This window comes from Eublepharis macularius, chromosome 11 (assembly GCF_028583425.1).
Source record: "Eublepharis macularius isolate TG4126 chromosome 11, MPM_Emac_v1.0, whole genome shotgun sequence".
NCBI classification, from domain to species: Eukaryota; Metazoa; Chordata; class Lepidosauria; order Squamata; family Eublepharidae; genus Eublepharis; species Eublepharis macularius.
Window position 1 is genome coordinate 95,536,151 of NC_072800.1, and position 14,035 is coordinate 95,550,185.

Here is a 14,035-nt window from a genome sequence, read left to right on the forward strand (position 1 = left end):
GCTCCACTGGACCTTGCTCTGCTCTGCCCTCTGAGGACCCAGCCCTTTTCACCAGCGGGCTGCTTGTGCGCTTTAGCAATGTTGCTGCCAAAGGCCCACCCTCTCAGGGGGCTTTTCTCACAGTCCCCGTGCAGCTCAGGTGAAGGGCACCTGCTTTGCTCTTTCTAGGCTCTCTTGGCCCGGAGAGGCTGTGGAAATCTGCCTAGGCAGGCAAAGCGGGGGAGAGGCTGTGCTCCATTAGGGGAGGCATGCGGCTCCTCCGCTTGGGAAGGAAGCGACAGAATTAATACTCGCCCTAGCCTGAGTGCACAGAGCATGGCTGGGCCCGCAGTCCACACTCAAAGGACTTGGCTGACCAGAGAAGAACGTGAGGCTCCTGGAAGGCAGGGCCAGAGGGGGCTGGCCAGAGGGGAGCAGCGGGCGTCAGTGCTTCTGGGGGGCCCTCCCACTGCACCCTCTCCTCACCGCCTCCTCTCCCCAGGCTGCCAACGGGAGCGGCGCCTTCAGCGACTACTCGTCGTCAGTGCCCTCCACCCCCAGCATCAGCCAGCGGGAGCTGCGGATTGAGACCATCGCGGCTTCCAATACGCCCACCCCCATCCGCAAGCAGTCGAAGCGCCGCTCCAACATCTTTACAGTAAGTGACAGGCATGGAGGGGGGGGCTGGGTGCAACAGGAAGGCACGTGTGCCAACGGATGGGTTCGGGGTTGGCCTGGAGCCACCGGGTGGACACCTGAAGGGGCCAGGGTGGCACGTCCGATGTGTGGCCAGGGCTGTCCCCAGCGGCCTGAACTGGACCCTAAGCGGGGGAGGTGGACTGCAAACACTGCCGGGATAAGGGACTGAGCTTCAGGAGTACTTTTGGAGAGGACATGAAGTGAAGAAAGCATGCCTGTTCCCTACTCTGAGAAGGCCTGGGGCTCCTCCCGCCCCTTCTCTTTATCTGTGAGTGAATCCTGAGGAGGGGGGCTCGCTTCTTAGCAGGGCAGTGCTGGAAGGATTCCCCCCCCCCATACCTCTGGGTGTGTCTGTCTGTCTCTCACACACATGTACCCTCCTCTGTCCCGTGCGCTCCAGTTTCCACCTTCTTGATGTCTAGAAATCTGCATGGCCACCATAGCACCAAAGAGCACAGGAGGTGACCTGCCGGGTGGTGTCGTGGTTATAACAGGGACACCCGAGCTGAGAGCCCCTCTCTTCCATGAGGCTTAGTGGGTCACCTTAGGCTGGGTGCTCTAACCTACCTCACAGGGTTGTTGTGAGGATAAAAGGTGGGAGAATACCGTGTACGTTGTGCTGAGCAATTTGGAGAGGGGTTGGGATAAAAATCTAATGATAAATTAAAATTAAATCCAGACATCATGTGGAATTCTGGGGACCCAAAGAGGTATATTTTAAAATGCTGACATTTTTGGTTGCATGGGGTCTGAACACATGGAGACTCTTTTTGCTAAATGTCACAATACTGGCGGAATTGGCTGGGATTGCCCACATGGGGGGGGGCAGGGGAAGCTCTGGCACCCCTCCCTTTCCATGGCCTCCATTCTCTGCCTCCTGATTCCACGCACACCACACCCTTTCCCCCTCACGTTTCAGTCGCTCTGTTCTTCTTCCAGCTTCCTGCCACGAACACCCCCTCCCCCACCCCCCCACCAGATTCCACCAGGAAAATGTGACAGGGGCAGGCCATGTGAGTCTGCAGCTGCAAAATAAAATGGTCCTGTGGCACCTTGTAGGCCAACAATGTTTTTACAGCATAAAGTTCTGAGTCAGACCACACTTCAGATACATGAACTGTTCATCCATTCAGCTTGCCGCCCTGTGTAGCATCTTTCTTCCACCTTTCTGTTGTTTGCCACTTGCTTGTATAAATATCTGCCTAATGGATGTATACTCCATGCATCTGATGAAGTGAGGGTGCGGCCGTGAAATTTTGTCAGCCTTTGTGGTGCCACTGGTCTGCTGTTTTATTTCACCAGGGAAAAACATCTACAGATAGCCAAGATGCAAACAGCAAGTTATTGATGGAAGAGGAAGTTGCCCCAGATGGACAGAGCAGGAGGCAGCCAGCATGCTTGCCTTTGGACGGGGAGAAAGTCAGAGCAGGCCCAGTGGGCCTGAGCGTGTTCTCTAGAGGTGAACCCCTTGCCGCTGTCTTCTGCCCAGTCGGCCGCCACTCCTTCCAGATCAGGGCGCCTTTTCTGGCTGGCAGTGGTGCTGGGGAGGGGGGCCGTCTCTCCCAACCATTTCCATGGGTGTTCTTTTTAAGTTGCCAGGGATTAAAGCCGGGACCGCCAGCCTGCAGCCAAGCAGAGGTGCTGCCTCGGAGGCTGAGGTGGGGAGAGAAGGTGGGAGGGGGAGCCAGGAACAGCCCAACGGTTCAGTGCCGGCCCAGGCCGGAGGTCAGGCAGTGTGCAGAGGCAGCCCAGTGGGCCTCAGGAGGGGTCACCACGGCGTCCCCCTCCCCCCCCCCGAGGATACCTCCGAATGCTGCTCCCCGCAAAGCCTTGCAGGGCCCACTGGAGACCCGGTGTTCTTTCACCCGGAGAAGTCTAACTAAGGCCTGAGAAGCCAAGCCCAAAGGGTCCCCATGTGGCCTGGAAGTTACTGAGCAGACTTTGAGGTCCTGGGAGGGGCTTGGCCTGGGAGTGGAGGAGCCCAGAGTGGCCAGAGAGGAGCAGCTCGGGGTCGGGGGGTATGTGTGCCGCGAGCGTCTCTAGAAGTGGCTTCTTTGGGGGGGGGTGTACAAGCCCTGGGCTGTTGACAGGGGGCGGGGCAGGGGGCTCTCTGGCCCTTGTTCCTTCCATGGACGGGGCCTGCAGTGCCCTGTGCAGGGGGACAGCCTCGGTAGTGCTTAGTGGCCCCTGTTCTCTTTGGCAAGTCCTCCCTTCAGCACTCTTCTCCTGGAAGCTGTCTTCTGTGCTTCGCCCGCACACTTCTGCCCGCACGCCCCTGCCCCCCCCCAGTCTCGGCGTTCTTCCTGGCTCCTGCTTGCTTAGGTGCCCCACTGCACGTGCCCCCCCCCCCCGCCCTCGCTTCGCTTCTGCTGGCTGCCACTTCTGCACCAGCTCTGCCGCTCACTCAGCTGCCTGTGGGCCTCTGCTTGGAATGGCTTGCTGAAGGCCCCCCCCCCCCGTGTGGGGGCTCGGGGGCCTTGGGGCTCTTGCTCATCCTCGTTCACTGACATGCGGACCGTGCCAGCTCCCACTTCCACCAGGGCTCGCAGGGTGGGAGGGGCACTTGGCTGCTCTGGGAGAAAGAACGGGGCCAGGGGAGCCCCTCTTTTGGTGTCTCCAGAGCCTTGGCTGGGAGGTCAGCCCTCTGGCCCCTGCCGCCTTCCCTGACATCCCCCTGTATTTCTGCACCATCCCTTCCCGGAGACTCCTTTCCCAGGCCTCCTGCTCCCCCCCCCCCCCAGAACACCCTGCTGCTTCTGCCGCTGCCTGGCTCCGCTCCTGCACGGCTGCCGCTCGCTCGCTCGCTCGTCTCCTCTCTTCCGCACCTGCAAGGGACAGAAGACCAAGGGTGTAGGTGTGCCAGTGGCCAGCAGATGGAGACAGACTCTTGCTTTCTGTTGGCTGCCTGGCCTGCCGCTGCTGCCACCGCTGCTGTGCTGCTGCCAGCGAGTTGGGCTCTGCAGCCTCGTTCTCTGTGGGTGTCTCTCTTCACAGACAGACAGACAGACAGACAGACAGACAGACACACGTCCGTATTCTGAGTTTAACATGCCAAACTCTTTATTCTTTCAATATTTGCAGATATGTGCCACTGTTTCCAACTTTTCATCAACCAAAAGGCCTTTTCAACTCCTTCCAAATTAGAAGATCCAGTGGTCCCCTGCAGGCATCTCAGTACCAATTCTCTCACTTTTCATTGCCTCTCCAGGGCCGGATCAGGGACAGGCACTGGGAGTGATCTCAGATTAGCGGCCTGCCCTACCTGCGGCCACATGGGCCCCCTCCCGGAAACACGCAGGAGCCTTTAACCCTCCCCCCCCTCTGTAAAGTCTCTGAGAGAGAGAGAGAGAGAGAGAGCGCGCCTGCGCCTGCCCTGTAAGCCGGGACTTTGATGGGCGTGCCGATTGACCGCGTGTGTGTCGGAGACGGCTCTCCTGGGACGGGAAGGGAAGACCGACCGAGTCGCCAGGAAGTGCCAGGAGACGAAGGGCCCAAGGGACGCTTTGCTGCCGTTAGCGCCCGCCTGCTATTTGCTCTCCAGCTCCCTCCTTCCTCCTGCATGGACTCCTCCTCCTCCTCTCTTCTTCCTCTTCTTCTTCCTCCTATGCTTCCTTCTCCTCCTCCTCCAAGCAGAGCAGCCCTCTCTGGCTCTTTGAGCCCCACTTTCTTTTGGGCTCATCAGTTTGGCACAAGACGAGTGCCTCCTCCTTTGCCAGCCCTCCGGAGAGCGTGGGTGCTTGCAGCCAGCTCGTGTGATGGACAAGCAGGAGGGCCTGTGGGACTGAAGGACACTTGCCGAGAGCAGCAGGCTGCCCCCTCCCACCATCTTTGTGGTTCTGAATGTATTGGTTGTGTTCTCTGCTGTGAATTTCGCAACTTGCTCCACTTTCTCCACGGATTGCTTCTCAGCGGACTGTCGAGTTTCAACCTTATTTATTTATTAAGCTGCTGCTGCTGATGATGATGATAAATTGGAGTTCTTGCTCTTTTTCCTTCTCCCCCTGCCCAGCCTCAAGAATCATGTTCTAAATGTAAAGTTGCTGTTTATTGTCGATGCTCTTTTGTAAGGGGCTGACAGTGGCCCGGTGACCTCTGCGACTTTGTATGGTGCCCGTGTGTTCACCAAATAAACGGTTGCACTAGTAGGGCTCTGGTTGGTTCCTTTCTGGGCTCCGCCGCCTGCTGCTGATGCTGCTGCTGCTGCTGCTTCTGTCCAGCTCACGCCATCCCATCCTGCCCCCTGTCTGTCACCGCATACTGTGGGCCCCAGGGGAGGGGAGGGGGGGTCCACGGCAGGGACTGGAGGGGGGGGGGCGAAGTTTCCCTGCGCCCTGGGGACACGGCCTTGCTCTGCCTCAGAGTTACTTCTAATGGCCATTTGTCTCTTCTTTTCCAGTCTCGGAAAGGTGCAGACCTGGAGCGGGAGAAGAAAGCCCTGGACTGTAAGGCGGACAGTATCGGCAGCGGGCGGGCCATCCCCATAAAGCAGGTTGGCCTTTCTCCCCCTCCCCTTCCCAGCCTAAGGGAGAAATGGGCAGGTGGGCGACAGTGTCCACCTCCCTGAGCAGCAACGGGCCTTTCCCAGGGCTGGGAGCAAGCAGAAATCTGGAGATGGGTCACGTTGGGCCAGCGCACACGCACACACACCCAGCGCAAGGGGCATCTGTCTCACCCCCATTGTGTTTCTCCATGCAAGCGTCGCTGTCGCCAGCTCTGTGCTCCGTGTGTGCGTGTGAAAGGGAGTGCACGGGAGAGCGTCTGCATTTGCTGTGCGTCACTCCGGGAGGCCATCGGACCCCAGGGCAGCTGAGCAGAGAGGACATCTAGCTGGCTTTGGAGCCAGGCTGGTGAAACGGAGGCGGGTGGGGGTGGGAAGCACGGCACAGCACGGCACAGGCCGGGGCTTCTGGAGACAGCCGTCAACGTGCTGCCTGGCGGCTGCTCCTCATTAGTGCAGAGGGGGCACTCTGCAGGGGCTCAGAGGCACATTCCTCTGCATTTTTCTTTGTTAGCTGCCAGGACTTCCACACAGTATTGAAAAGAGGTCTCAGGGTTCAGCACTGACTCCTTGCCTGAAGTCCACCTTTTCCAAGGCTGCCCCTGTGCCCAGTTTTTACAGCCGGGCAACTTCTGGGTGCCACGCCCTGTTCTGCAGCGCTGGCAGCATCAGCCCTCTGGCCTGGGAGAAGGTGCTGCACGGAGCTTTCCCAGGACGGTTTAGCCCCGTGCCAGCCGCCTTGCCAAGGGAGCCCTGTGGGCTGAGAGGCTGTTTCCTTTCCCTGAGAAAAGCGGAGAACAAGCATCGTCCAGCCCGAGCCTGTCCGCGGGGACGGAGGGCCAAAAATCTAATGAATAAATAGTTCCGGTATGCCCTGGTTTCTCCATGGAGGATGAATTCAGAGGGCACAAACTGCAGGAGAAAGCCGTCTCCGAGTGACACATGTCTGAAACAGACAACAGGCAAGCCAGAGTGTGGGGGAGGCTGGTTCCCCCCCCCATATGCTGAAGCCTCTAGGAGGGTCCTCTGCTTAGGGGTGGAATAAGGGGACTGGGGTACGCAGGCTGGGCTGGACAGCCTTTTCGGGTGGCAGAGCCAAGCATTTGGCGAGGCATGGGCCCTGCCTAGGGGGGCCTTTGGATCCGGAGCAGGGATCATTGGCCTGTGTGTGCTCTTTTCGCACGTGCACGTTCTTTTCCTAACTGCAGGCAGGGGGAAGATTTTGCTTCCCTTCTCCCTGCACCCACCTGGCTGCTTTTCTTTTTTTTTTTTTTTTTTTTTGAAAAATTTTTTATTGGGTTAGAACATTTTTATTTTTACATTACAATCAATTTTCCCCTAATTTTTCGTTTCTAACCCCCTCCCTTTCCCCCCCTTTTGTTGACTTCCAACAGCTTTCCCACCCTCTGTCCCTTTTCCCTTACTTCTATTAAATTCCTCTGTCTAAAACAGATATACATTCTCCATTATATTAAGCAGTGCATCATTAACTCCTTTAATTATTATACACCCAAACTATGCGTCTTTAGATAAACAATTTATCCCATTTTCCAGTTTTGAATAATTCTATATAAACCTATAAAAATATATAAACCATAAAAATTTCCCACATTTAAATCAAACAATTTGATTTATTCTCTATATATTACTCATTTCAACTTTTTATGGTAATTCTATATAACTCCTCAGATACTCAATCAATTTAACTCTTCTATACATTCAGTTTGGTGCATATAAATCTTGTCAAAGAAAGAAAATATTGTTAGTTAGTCCTCATGTTTAAACCTTATCATTAATTATTCTCTATCAGTTGACCTACACATATCTATATATATCTCAATCAATTAATCTAACTGCTTATAAATTCACATTTCTCTTCCTCCCCCGGTAAAGTCACCCCTCTCTTTTATACTTTTATTGTATTTCAGTAGTTCTCAAACTGCCATAGTTTTCCTCCCACCTCCCATTTCTTCTCCAGGTATTGTTTCAGCTTCTCCCAGTCTGTGTTGAACTGCCCTGAGTCCAGATCTCTCAGTTTTCTTGTCATCTTGTCCATTTCAGCCATATACAGCAATTTGTAGATCCAATCTTCAATAGTTGGTACTTCTTGTACTTTCCATTTCTGCGCATACAAAAGTCTAGCTGCTGCAGTCATATAAAAAATCAACGTCCTATGATGGGCTGGAATTCCCTCCATTCCCAAGTTTAGCAGCAGGAGTTCTGGGTTCTTATTTATTTGAAACTGTAAAATTTCACTCATTTCTCTTATTATTTCCCCCCAGAACTGCCTAGCTACCTCACACGACCACCACATATGATAGAGGGAGCCCTCATGTTTCTTGCATTTCCAGCATTTATTAGAAGTATTCAAATTCCCTAGCGCAATCTTCTTTGGTGTCATGTACCAACGATAGATCATTTTGAAAATGTTCTCTTTAATATTGATACATATCGTTGTCTTCATTGTAGTTTTCCACAAGTATTCCCATGCCTCCATTGTTATTTCTTTATTGAAGTTTATAGCCCATTTCACCATCTGTGTTTTAACTATCTCATCCTCAGTATACCATTTCAGCAATACTTGGTATACCTTGGATATTCTTTTCTTGTCTTCTTTAAGAAGGGTCTGCTCTAGTTCCGAGTTCTCTGTTCGTATGCCCCCTTTTGCAAAGTCTGAGTTGTATAAGTCTCTAATCTGTCTATACTGAAACCAATCATAGTTAGGTGATAGTTCCTCTTGCGTCTTTATTCTAAGTTTAGATACTTCAATCTTAGTTATTTCTTTGTACGTTAAACATTGTTGTTCATTATCCACAGCTCTCGGATCTATCACCTCATATGGAACCACCCACAAGGGGGTTCCTTCTTGTAGGTAAATTCTATACTTCTTCCAGATTGTAAATAGACTTCTCCTTACAAAATGATGCAGGAACATCGAGTTGACCTTTACTTTGTCATGCCATAGGTATGCGTGCCATCCAAAAATTTTTTTATATCCCTCTAGGGCTAATAGTTTCTTATTCTTTAATGTCATCCACTCTTTTAGCCAAACTAGGCAGATTGCATCATGGTAAAGTCTCAGATTGGGCAGTTGCATTCCGCCTCTCTCCTTTGCATCTTGTAAAACTTTTACTTTCACTCGAGGCTTCTTGCCTGCCCAAACAAAATCTGATATTTTCCTCTGCCATTTTTCAAATTGTTTAGAGTCTCTGATGATTGGTATTGTCTGTAACAAAAACATTACTCTTGGTAACACATTCATCTTAACTGCTGCAATCCTGCCCAACCATGACAGGTTCAATCTATTCCATTTGATCAAGTCTCTCTCTATCTGAGTCCATAATTTTTCATAATTATTCTTGAACAAATCTATATTTTTTGCAGTCAGCTCAACTCCCAAGTATTTCACCTTACTAGTTACTTCACAATCCATTGTTTCCATTAACAATTGTTGTTTCTGCTTAGTCATGTTTTTGCATAATATCTTTGACTTCTTTTTGTTAATGAAGAAACCTGCCAAATCTCCAAACTCCTTGATCTTGTCTATCACTTTTGGCATGTTCTCCAGTGGGTCTTCTACAATTAACATTATGTCGTCTGCAAATGCTCTGACCTTATATGAATAGTCCTTTATTTTTATTCCTCGTATTTCCTCATCTTGTCGAATTTGTATCATCAGAATCTCCAATATTAAAATGAACAACAATGGAGATAACGGGCAACCTTGTCTTGTTCCTTTACTAATCGTCAATTTTTTGGTCAATTCATCATTCACTACAATTGCTGCAGTCTGGTCTCTATAGATTTCCTTGATTGCTCTGACGAATCTTTCTCCCAGTTGTAGCTTTTCCATAGTGGCAAACATAAAGTCCCAGTTTAAATTGTCAAACGCTTTTTCAGCGTCTACAAAGAAGAAACCAACCTCTTTGTCACAACGCTTGTCGTAGTATTCAATAGCATTGATCACTGTCCTTAAGTTGTCTCTTATTTGTCTGTCTGGCAAAAAGCCTGCTTGTTCCTCCTCTATGACTTCCGAGAGCCACCCCTTCAATCTCTCCGCCAATATCTTCGCAAAAATTTTATAGTCATTATTGAGTAGTGATATAGGCCTATAATTTTTCACGCTAGTCAGATCTTGGCCCTCTTTTGGGATCAATGATATATTCGCTTCGCTCCAAGTGTCTGGAATTCTTTGATCCCTAAAAACTCCGTTCATCACCTCTTTTAGGAATGGTGCCAGTTCATTGGCCATTGTCTTATAAAATTTAGCCGTAAGTCCATCTGGCCCTGGCGCCTTTCCTAGATTTGCGGATTGTATTGCCATATTTATTTCCTCATCAGTTACTTCACTGTTCAGCTTATTTCTCCAAGCTTCCGAGATCTCTGGAAGTTTGGTTTTCTCCAAATATGATGCTATTGATTCTTTGTTTACTTCTTTTTTATTATACAGCTTAGCGTAAAATTTATAAAAGGCTCTGCTAATGGTAGTCTGCTCCAAATACGTTTTGTTTTCTTCACAAATTTTATTTATTATTTTCTTTTCCCTTTTCTTCTTTAATTGCCATGCCAAATATTTCCCAGGTTTATTAGCACCCTCAAAAGCTTTTTGATTCAGTCTTTTAAGGTTCCACTCCAATTCTTTGTTACTCATTGCTGTTAACTGTTCTTGAAGAATTTTGATTTCCTGATGTATTTTCTTTTTCCCTGGTCTCTTTTTTAACTGTACTTCTTTGGCCTTTATTTTCTCCTCAATCTCTTGTCTTTTCTCCTCTTTCTTTTTCCTTGCTCTACCATTTAAGTCCATTAGTATGCCCCTTACAACCGCCTTGTACGCGTCCCAAACTTTACTGGTTGGTACTTCTTTATTCACGTTGTATTGTATAAAAAACTTAGTCTCTCTTCTCAGTGTTTCCATATTCTCACTTTCCTGTAACAGGTCCTCATTTATTCTCCAGGCTTTCCTTTTTCTCCTTTTTCCAAATTTCCACATAATTGGGTTGTGATCTGAGCCTACCATCGGCATTATTTCTACCTCCTTAGTCCATAGCGCTAAGTCCTTTGAGGCCCAGATCATATCAATTCTTGATAATGTAAGATGCCTTGCAGAATAAAAAGTAAACTGTTTGGTTTTAGGATATTCTCTCCTCCATACGTCTTCGAGAGTCTCTTGTTGAATCAACTCAAAAAAAAGCTTTGGCAATAGTCCTCTTTTCTTTTGTGCTTTTGTAGTCTTTTTGTCTAATTCCAAATCTGTCACTCCATTGAAATCTCCAGCAAGAATTATCTGGTCATATACAAGATCGTCTAGGTGCTTCCTTAAGTCCTCAAAGAAGCTTTCCTTTGCACCGTTAGGTGCATAAAGTCCAACTACCAACACTCTCTTTAAGTTCCAATTACATTCCACTGCTACAAATCTAGCTTCCACATCTCTCATAACAAATTTTGGCTGCAGCTCCTCTTTTATATACAACACCACTCCTCTTTTTTTCTTGTTGGAAGCCGCTACAAATTCTTTGCCCAATTTTCCAGATTTTAAATATTTTACATCCTGTTTTCTAATGTGGGTCTCCTGCAAACAAACAATATCACATTTTTGTTTTAGTAGCCAATGAAAAATATTTTTTCTCTTATTCGGTGAGTTTAGTCCATTTACATTCCAAGATAATACTTTACACTCCATATTCATGGTTTTGTTGGTAAGTCTTTTTCATTGTCCTTGATAAATCTCTCCATCTCCCGCTCAGATCTGATGCGTTTTTTTGCCCCTCCAAACTCAAAGGACACTCCTTCCGGTAACTCCCATCTGTATCTGATATTCATGTCCTTCAAAGTCTGAATTAGCACTCTATATTTTTTCCTGTCCAATAACACTGATCCGGGCAGTTCCTTCATTATAATAATCGTCTTGCCATCAATCTCCAATGGATCTTGAAATTGTTTGGTCACAATCCTCTCTTTCATATTTCTAGTTGTAAACTGCACAATCACATCCCTTGGTAGTTTCCTCTGGGTTGCAATTCTCGAGTTCACACGATACGCCACATCTAGGATAGCCACAATTTCCTCCTCCTCCTTCCCCAGGTAATCAGCCAACACCTCAGTCATCTGTTCTTGCGCTGACTTCCCTTCCACTTCTGGCAGACCGCGAAAACGAAGCTGCTTCTCCATGTGTTTAGTTTCTGCAACTGACACCCTCCCCTTCACCAGCCTCATCTCTGTTTGTTGCGTGTCTATTAAATTCTCCATCGCGTCTTCTACTGTTTTAACTCTCTGCTGCGTTCCTTGTAATTCACTGCTAATCGTTTCCACACCTTTTTTCACTTCTGACAGCTCCGACTTTACTGTCTGTGTAACTTCCTTGACCTCTTTAATAAGCTCCAATTTCGTGTCCTTAAGTTCTTTCATCATGTCTATAAGTTTTTTGTCCAAGTTTTCTATTGCCGATTGCCACTCTTTTTTCGACATCGTGGGGCTTGCTTTAGCTCGCTCCCACGAATCTGCTCTCTTCCTCAGCTCCGTGGCGTATAATTAAACGTTTTCCTTTTTTTTAAATGTCCCAATCTTTGCCGAAATTAATTTTTTATATCCAAAATGTCGGGCGTCTTTTCTCTATGGTTTCTCTATGTTATTATAATCCAAGATGGCCTACTTCCTCTTCCGCTGAAGCCACGACCCTTCCACTTTCAAAGATGGCGATTCCCCACTTCCTGTCCTTTGGCAAGGGCCGCTTCCCTCCAGCCACTCTATTGTTGTTACGCACTTCCTGTCTCCCGTCTTCCCACAGCAGGTCTCGCGATGGTGTCTTTTTCCCACAGCTCCAAAACCACAGGTATTCAAAACAATAGTCCGATTTTTGTAATAACTTCTTTAAACTTAGTCTCTTTTAAAATACAACTCCTGCCGAGTCTTCACCTCCTTTTCGCTAGTCTGTTGCAGTTTAAAAGTCTACTTTCTTTCCTCTCTGTTTTTGTCAATCTGTCCCGTTTCAAGAGATAGCGATCTTTACCTTCTCTCCAGCTTTCTCGGGTTGTAATCGCTGTTTCGATCTTAAATTCTCCTCTCGACTTCCCTCCCCGATCGAAGCTTGGGTATGTAGGTCTTATGCCAGCCGAATTGGCCCCAAAATTGCCGCAGAGATTATAGCCGACCCGTCGCAAGGTGGGACCTCAAGGATCGGGGGGGAGACTCCTTGTGTAGAGCCCCCCCTCGTCCGAGATCTAACTCACCCTAGGGTCTTGAGCGTTCTTTGCCTGCTCCCCGCCTGAGAGCAGTCGGCCGCGGGTTATTTTCACCCCTCCGGCCGGTTAAAACGGCAATCCGGTCAGCTCCACAAATGGAGCTGCGTTAGACCTCCATGAATCCCAAACCGGAAGTCCGCTGCTTTTCTGTTTCCGAGGGAAGCCTCATTTTTTCAGCCAGGTGAAAGAGACACGCGGCTTCCTGCCGCGTACAGGCCGGCCTTCTCTGGGTTCTTCCTCAGCAGGACGCTCATGCCCCGTTCCAGAGAGGAGCCATGTAGGCTTAGGAAAGCCCGATCCAATGGGCACCTTCAAGGCAAAGAGCACTTATTCCCACCTCAGCTTGCATGCCTGCGCCAGAGCCTTTTGCTCGCTCCTGGGCGCTGTGACGCCCAACGTCCTGCCTGGAAGAAACGCCCTTCACCCGGAGGGTGCCCTGGGCTCCTACTGGATTCTGCCCTTTGGCTCTTGCCCGCCCCCAGTCAAAAGCTGAAAAGGCTGCCTTCAACCTTTGCCCTCTCCCCAAAGGATTTAGGAAAAAATTCCTCACCCACAAACTAAAAGTAGAATTTTTCAGTGGGAAAACAACTCAGGAGGAAAATGTTAAAAACCTTTTAAAAGTCTCCTTCCAAAGTGGCAGCCCCAGTGGGACAGGAAAAATGTCTCTGACTGCAGAACTTCACGTGTGCAAAGGGGCTCTTGGGCGGAAGAGCTGGGAGTGGGGGCGGGCGGGCGGAGGGCCCCTTTTGAGCCTCTTGCTTAGAAATCTACCTCCCCCCAGCTCCTGGCATGCTCTACTGTCAAGCATGCTGGATCTTGGTTGAGCTCACTCCATTGTTGATGAGGAGGGAACTAAGCCCCCCCCCACCTTTCAGGCTGCAGACCCCAGCCCTCCCAAAGATGCATAGGCACTATGCCAGGCTAACTGCCAGCTTCAGCTTCCTAGCCACTCCCCCCGCCCCCCGCCCCCCGGCGGCAGTGCCTCAGAACCAGGGTCTCGCAGCCGGAGGATGGGGCTCTTTCCTCCTGCCCAACCTGGGGGAGATGAGCTGCGGAGGGGAACGGTGTGCAGCCTGCAACTCTTCTGCAGCCTCTCCAAAGGAAGCCAGGCCCGAACCTCCCTCCTTGGAGGCCTCCAGCAGAGCAACTGTGGGACGGCCATCGCTGGCCAGAGAGTCCCATGCCACCCCAGCTTGGGCTGTGTGCTCCAGGGCAGCCAGGCCGGGTGGCTTCTCCTTGGAGCGAGCCAGGATCACGCTGGGAGCTTAGATTACATTTAAATTGCCATTTGCATTTTCCAATCAATACGCGACTTTACAATTAAGTTTGGTGTTAAAATTCTTAGCGAAAAGTGAGTGGAAGGGAGATTTGTGGAGTAAACGAGTCCTGTGGGGGCCATCGTTGCTTCCTGCTTCATTACCTTGCATATTGCTGCTGCTGCGTGGCTGCTGCGATTCGGTGCGTGTGTGTGTGTGCTGCCGCCTCTCTCCTCCACCCTCAATCTCGCAGGACGGCAACAGAAGCGGGGGGGGGGGAGATGGGAAGGCAGTGGAGAGGGCTGCCTCATGCCTGGGGAGGGAGGCCTGCCCCACCTCAGCCCTGCCCCGCCAGGTGGAGAGGG

General features: G+C 50.0%; 1 protein-coding gene across 6 annotated transcripts in view; it reads left to right on the forward strand.

The window, feature by feature from the left end:
• The window catches only part of AGAP3 (ArfGAP with GTPase domain, ankyrin repeat and PH domain 3), a 143,041-nt gene that overhangs the window by 94,243 nt on the left and 34,763 nt on the right, over positions 1-14,035 (forward strand). For 5 of the 6 annotated variants that reach the window (XM_054991640.1, XM_054991642.1, XM_054991637.1 and 2 more), the window contains exons 8-9: positions 482-637; positions 5,075-5,167. In XM_054991640.1, coding sequence (XP_054847615.1) covers positions 482-637; positions 5,075-5,167 — 249 coding nt within the window. Of the gene's footprint in view, positions 1-481; positions 638-3,759; positions 3,876-5,074; positions 5,168-14,035 lie in introns of those variants that run through there. The other variant, XM_054991643.1, reaches the window with a different exon arrangement.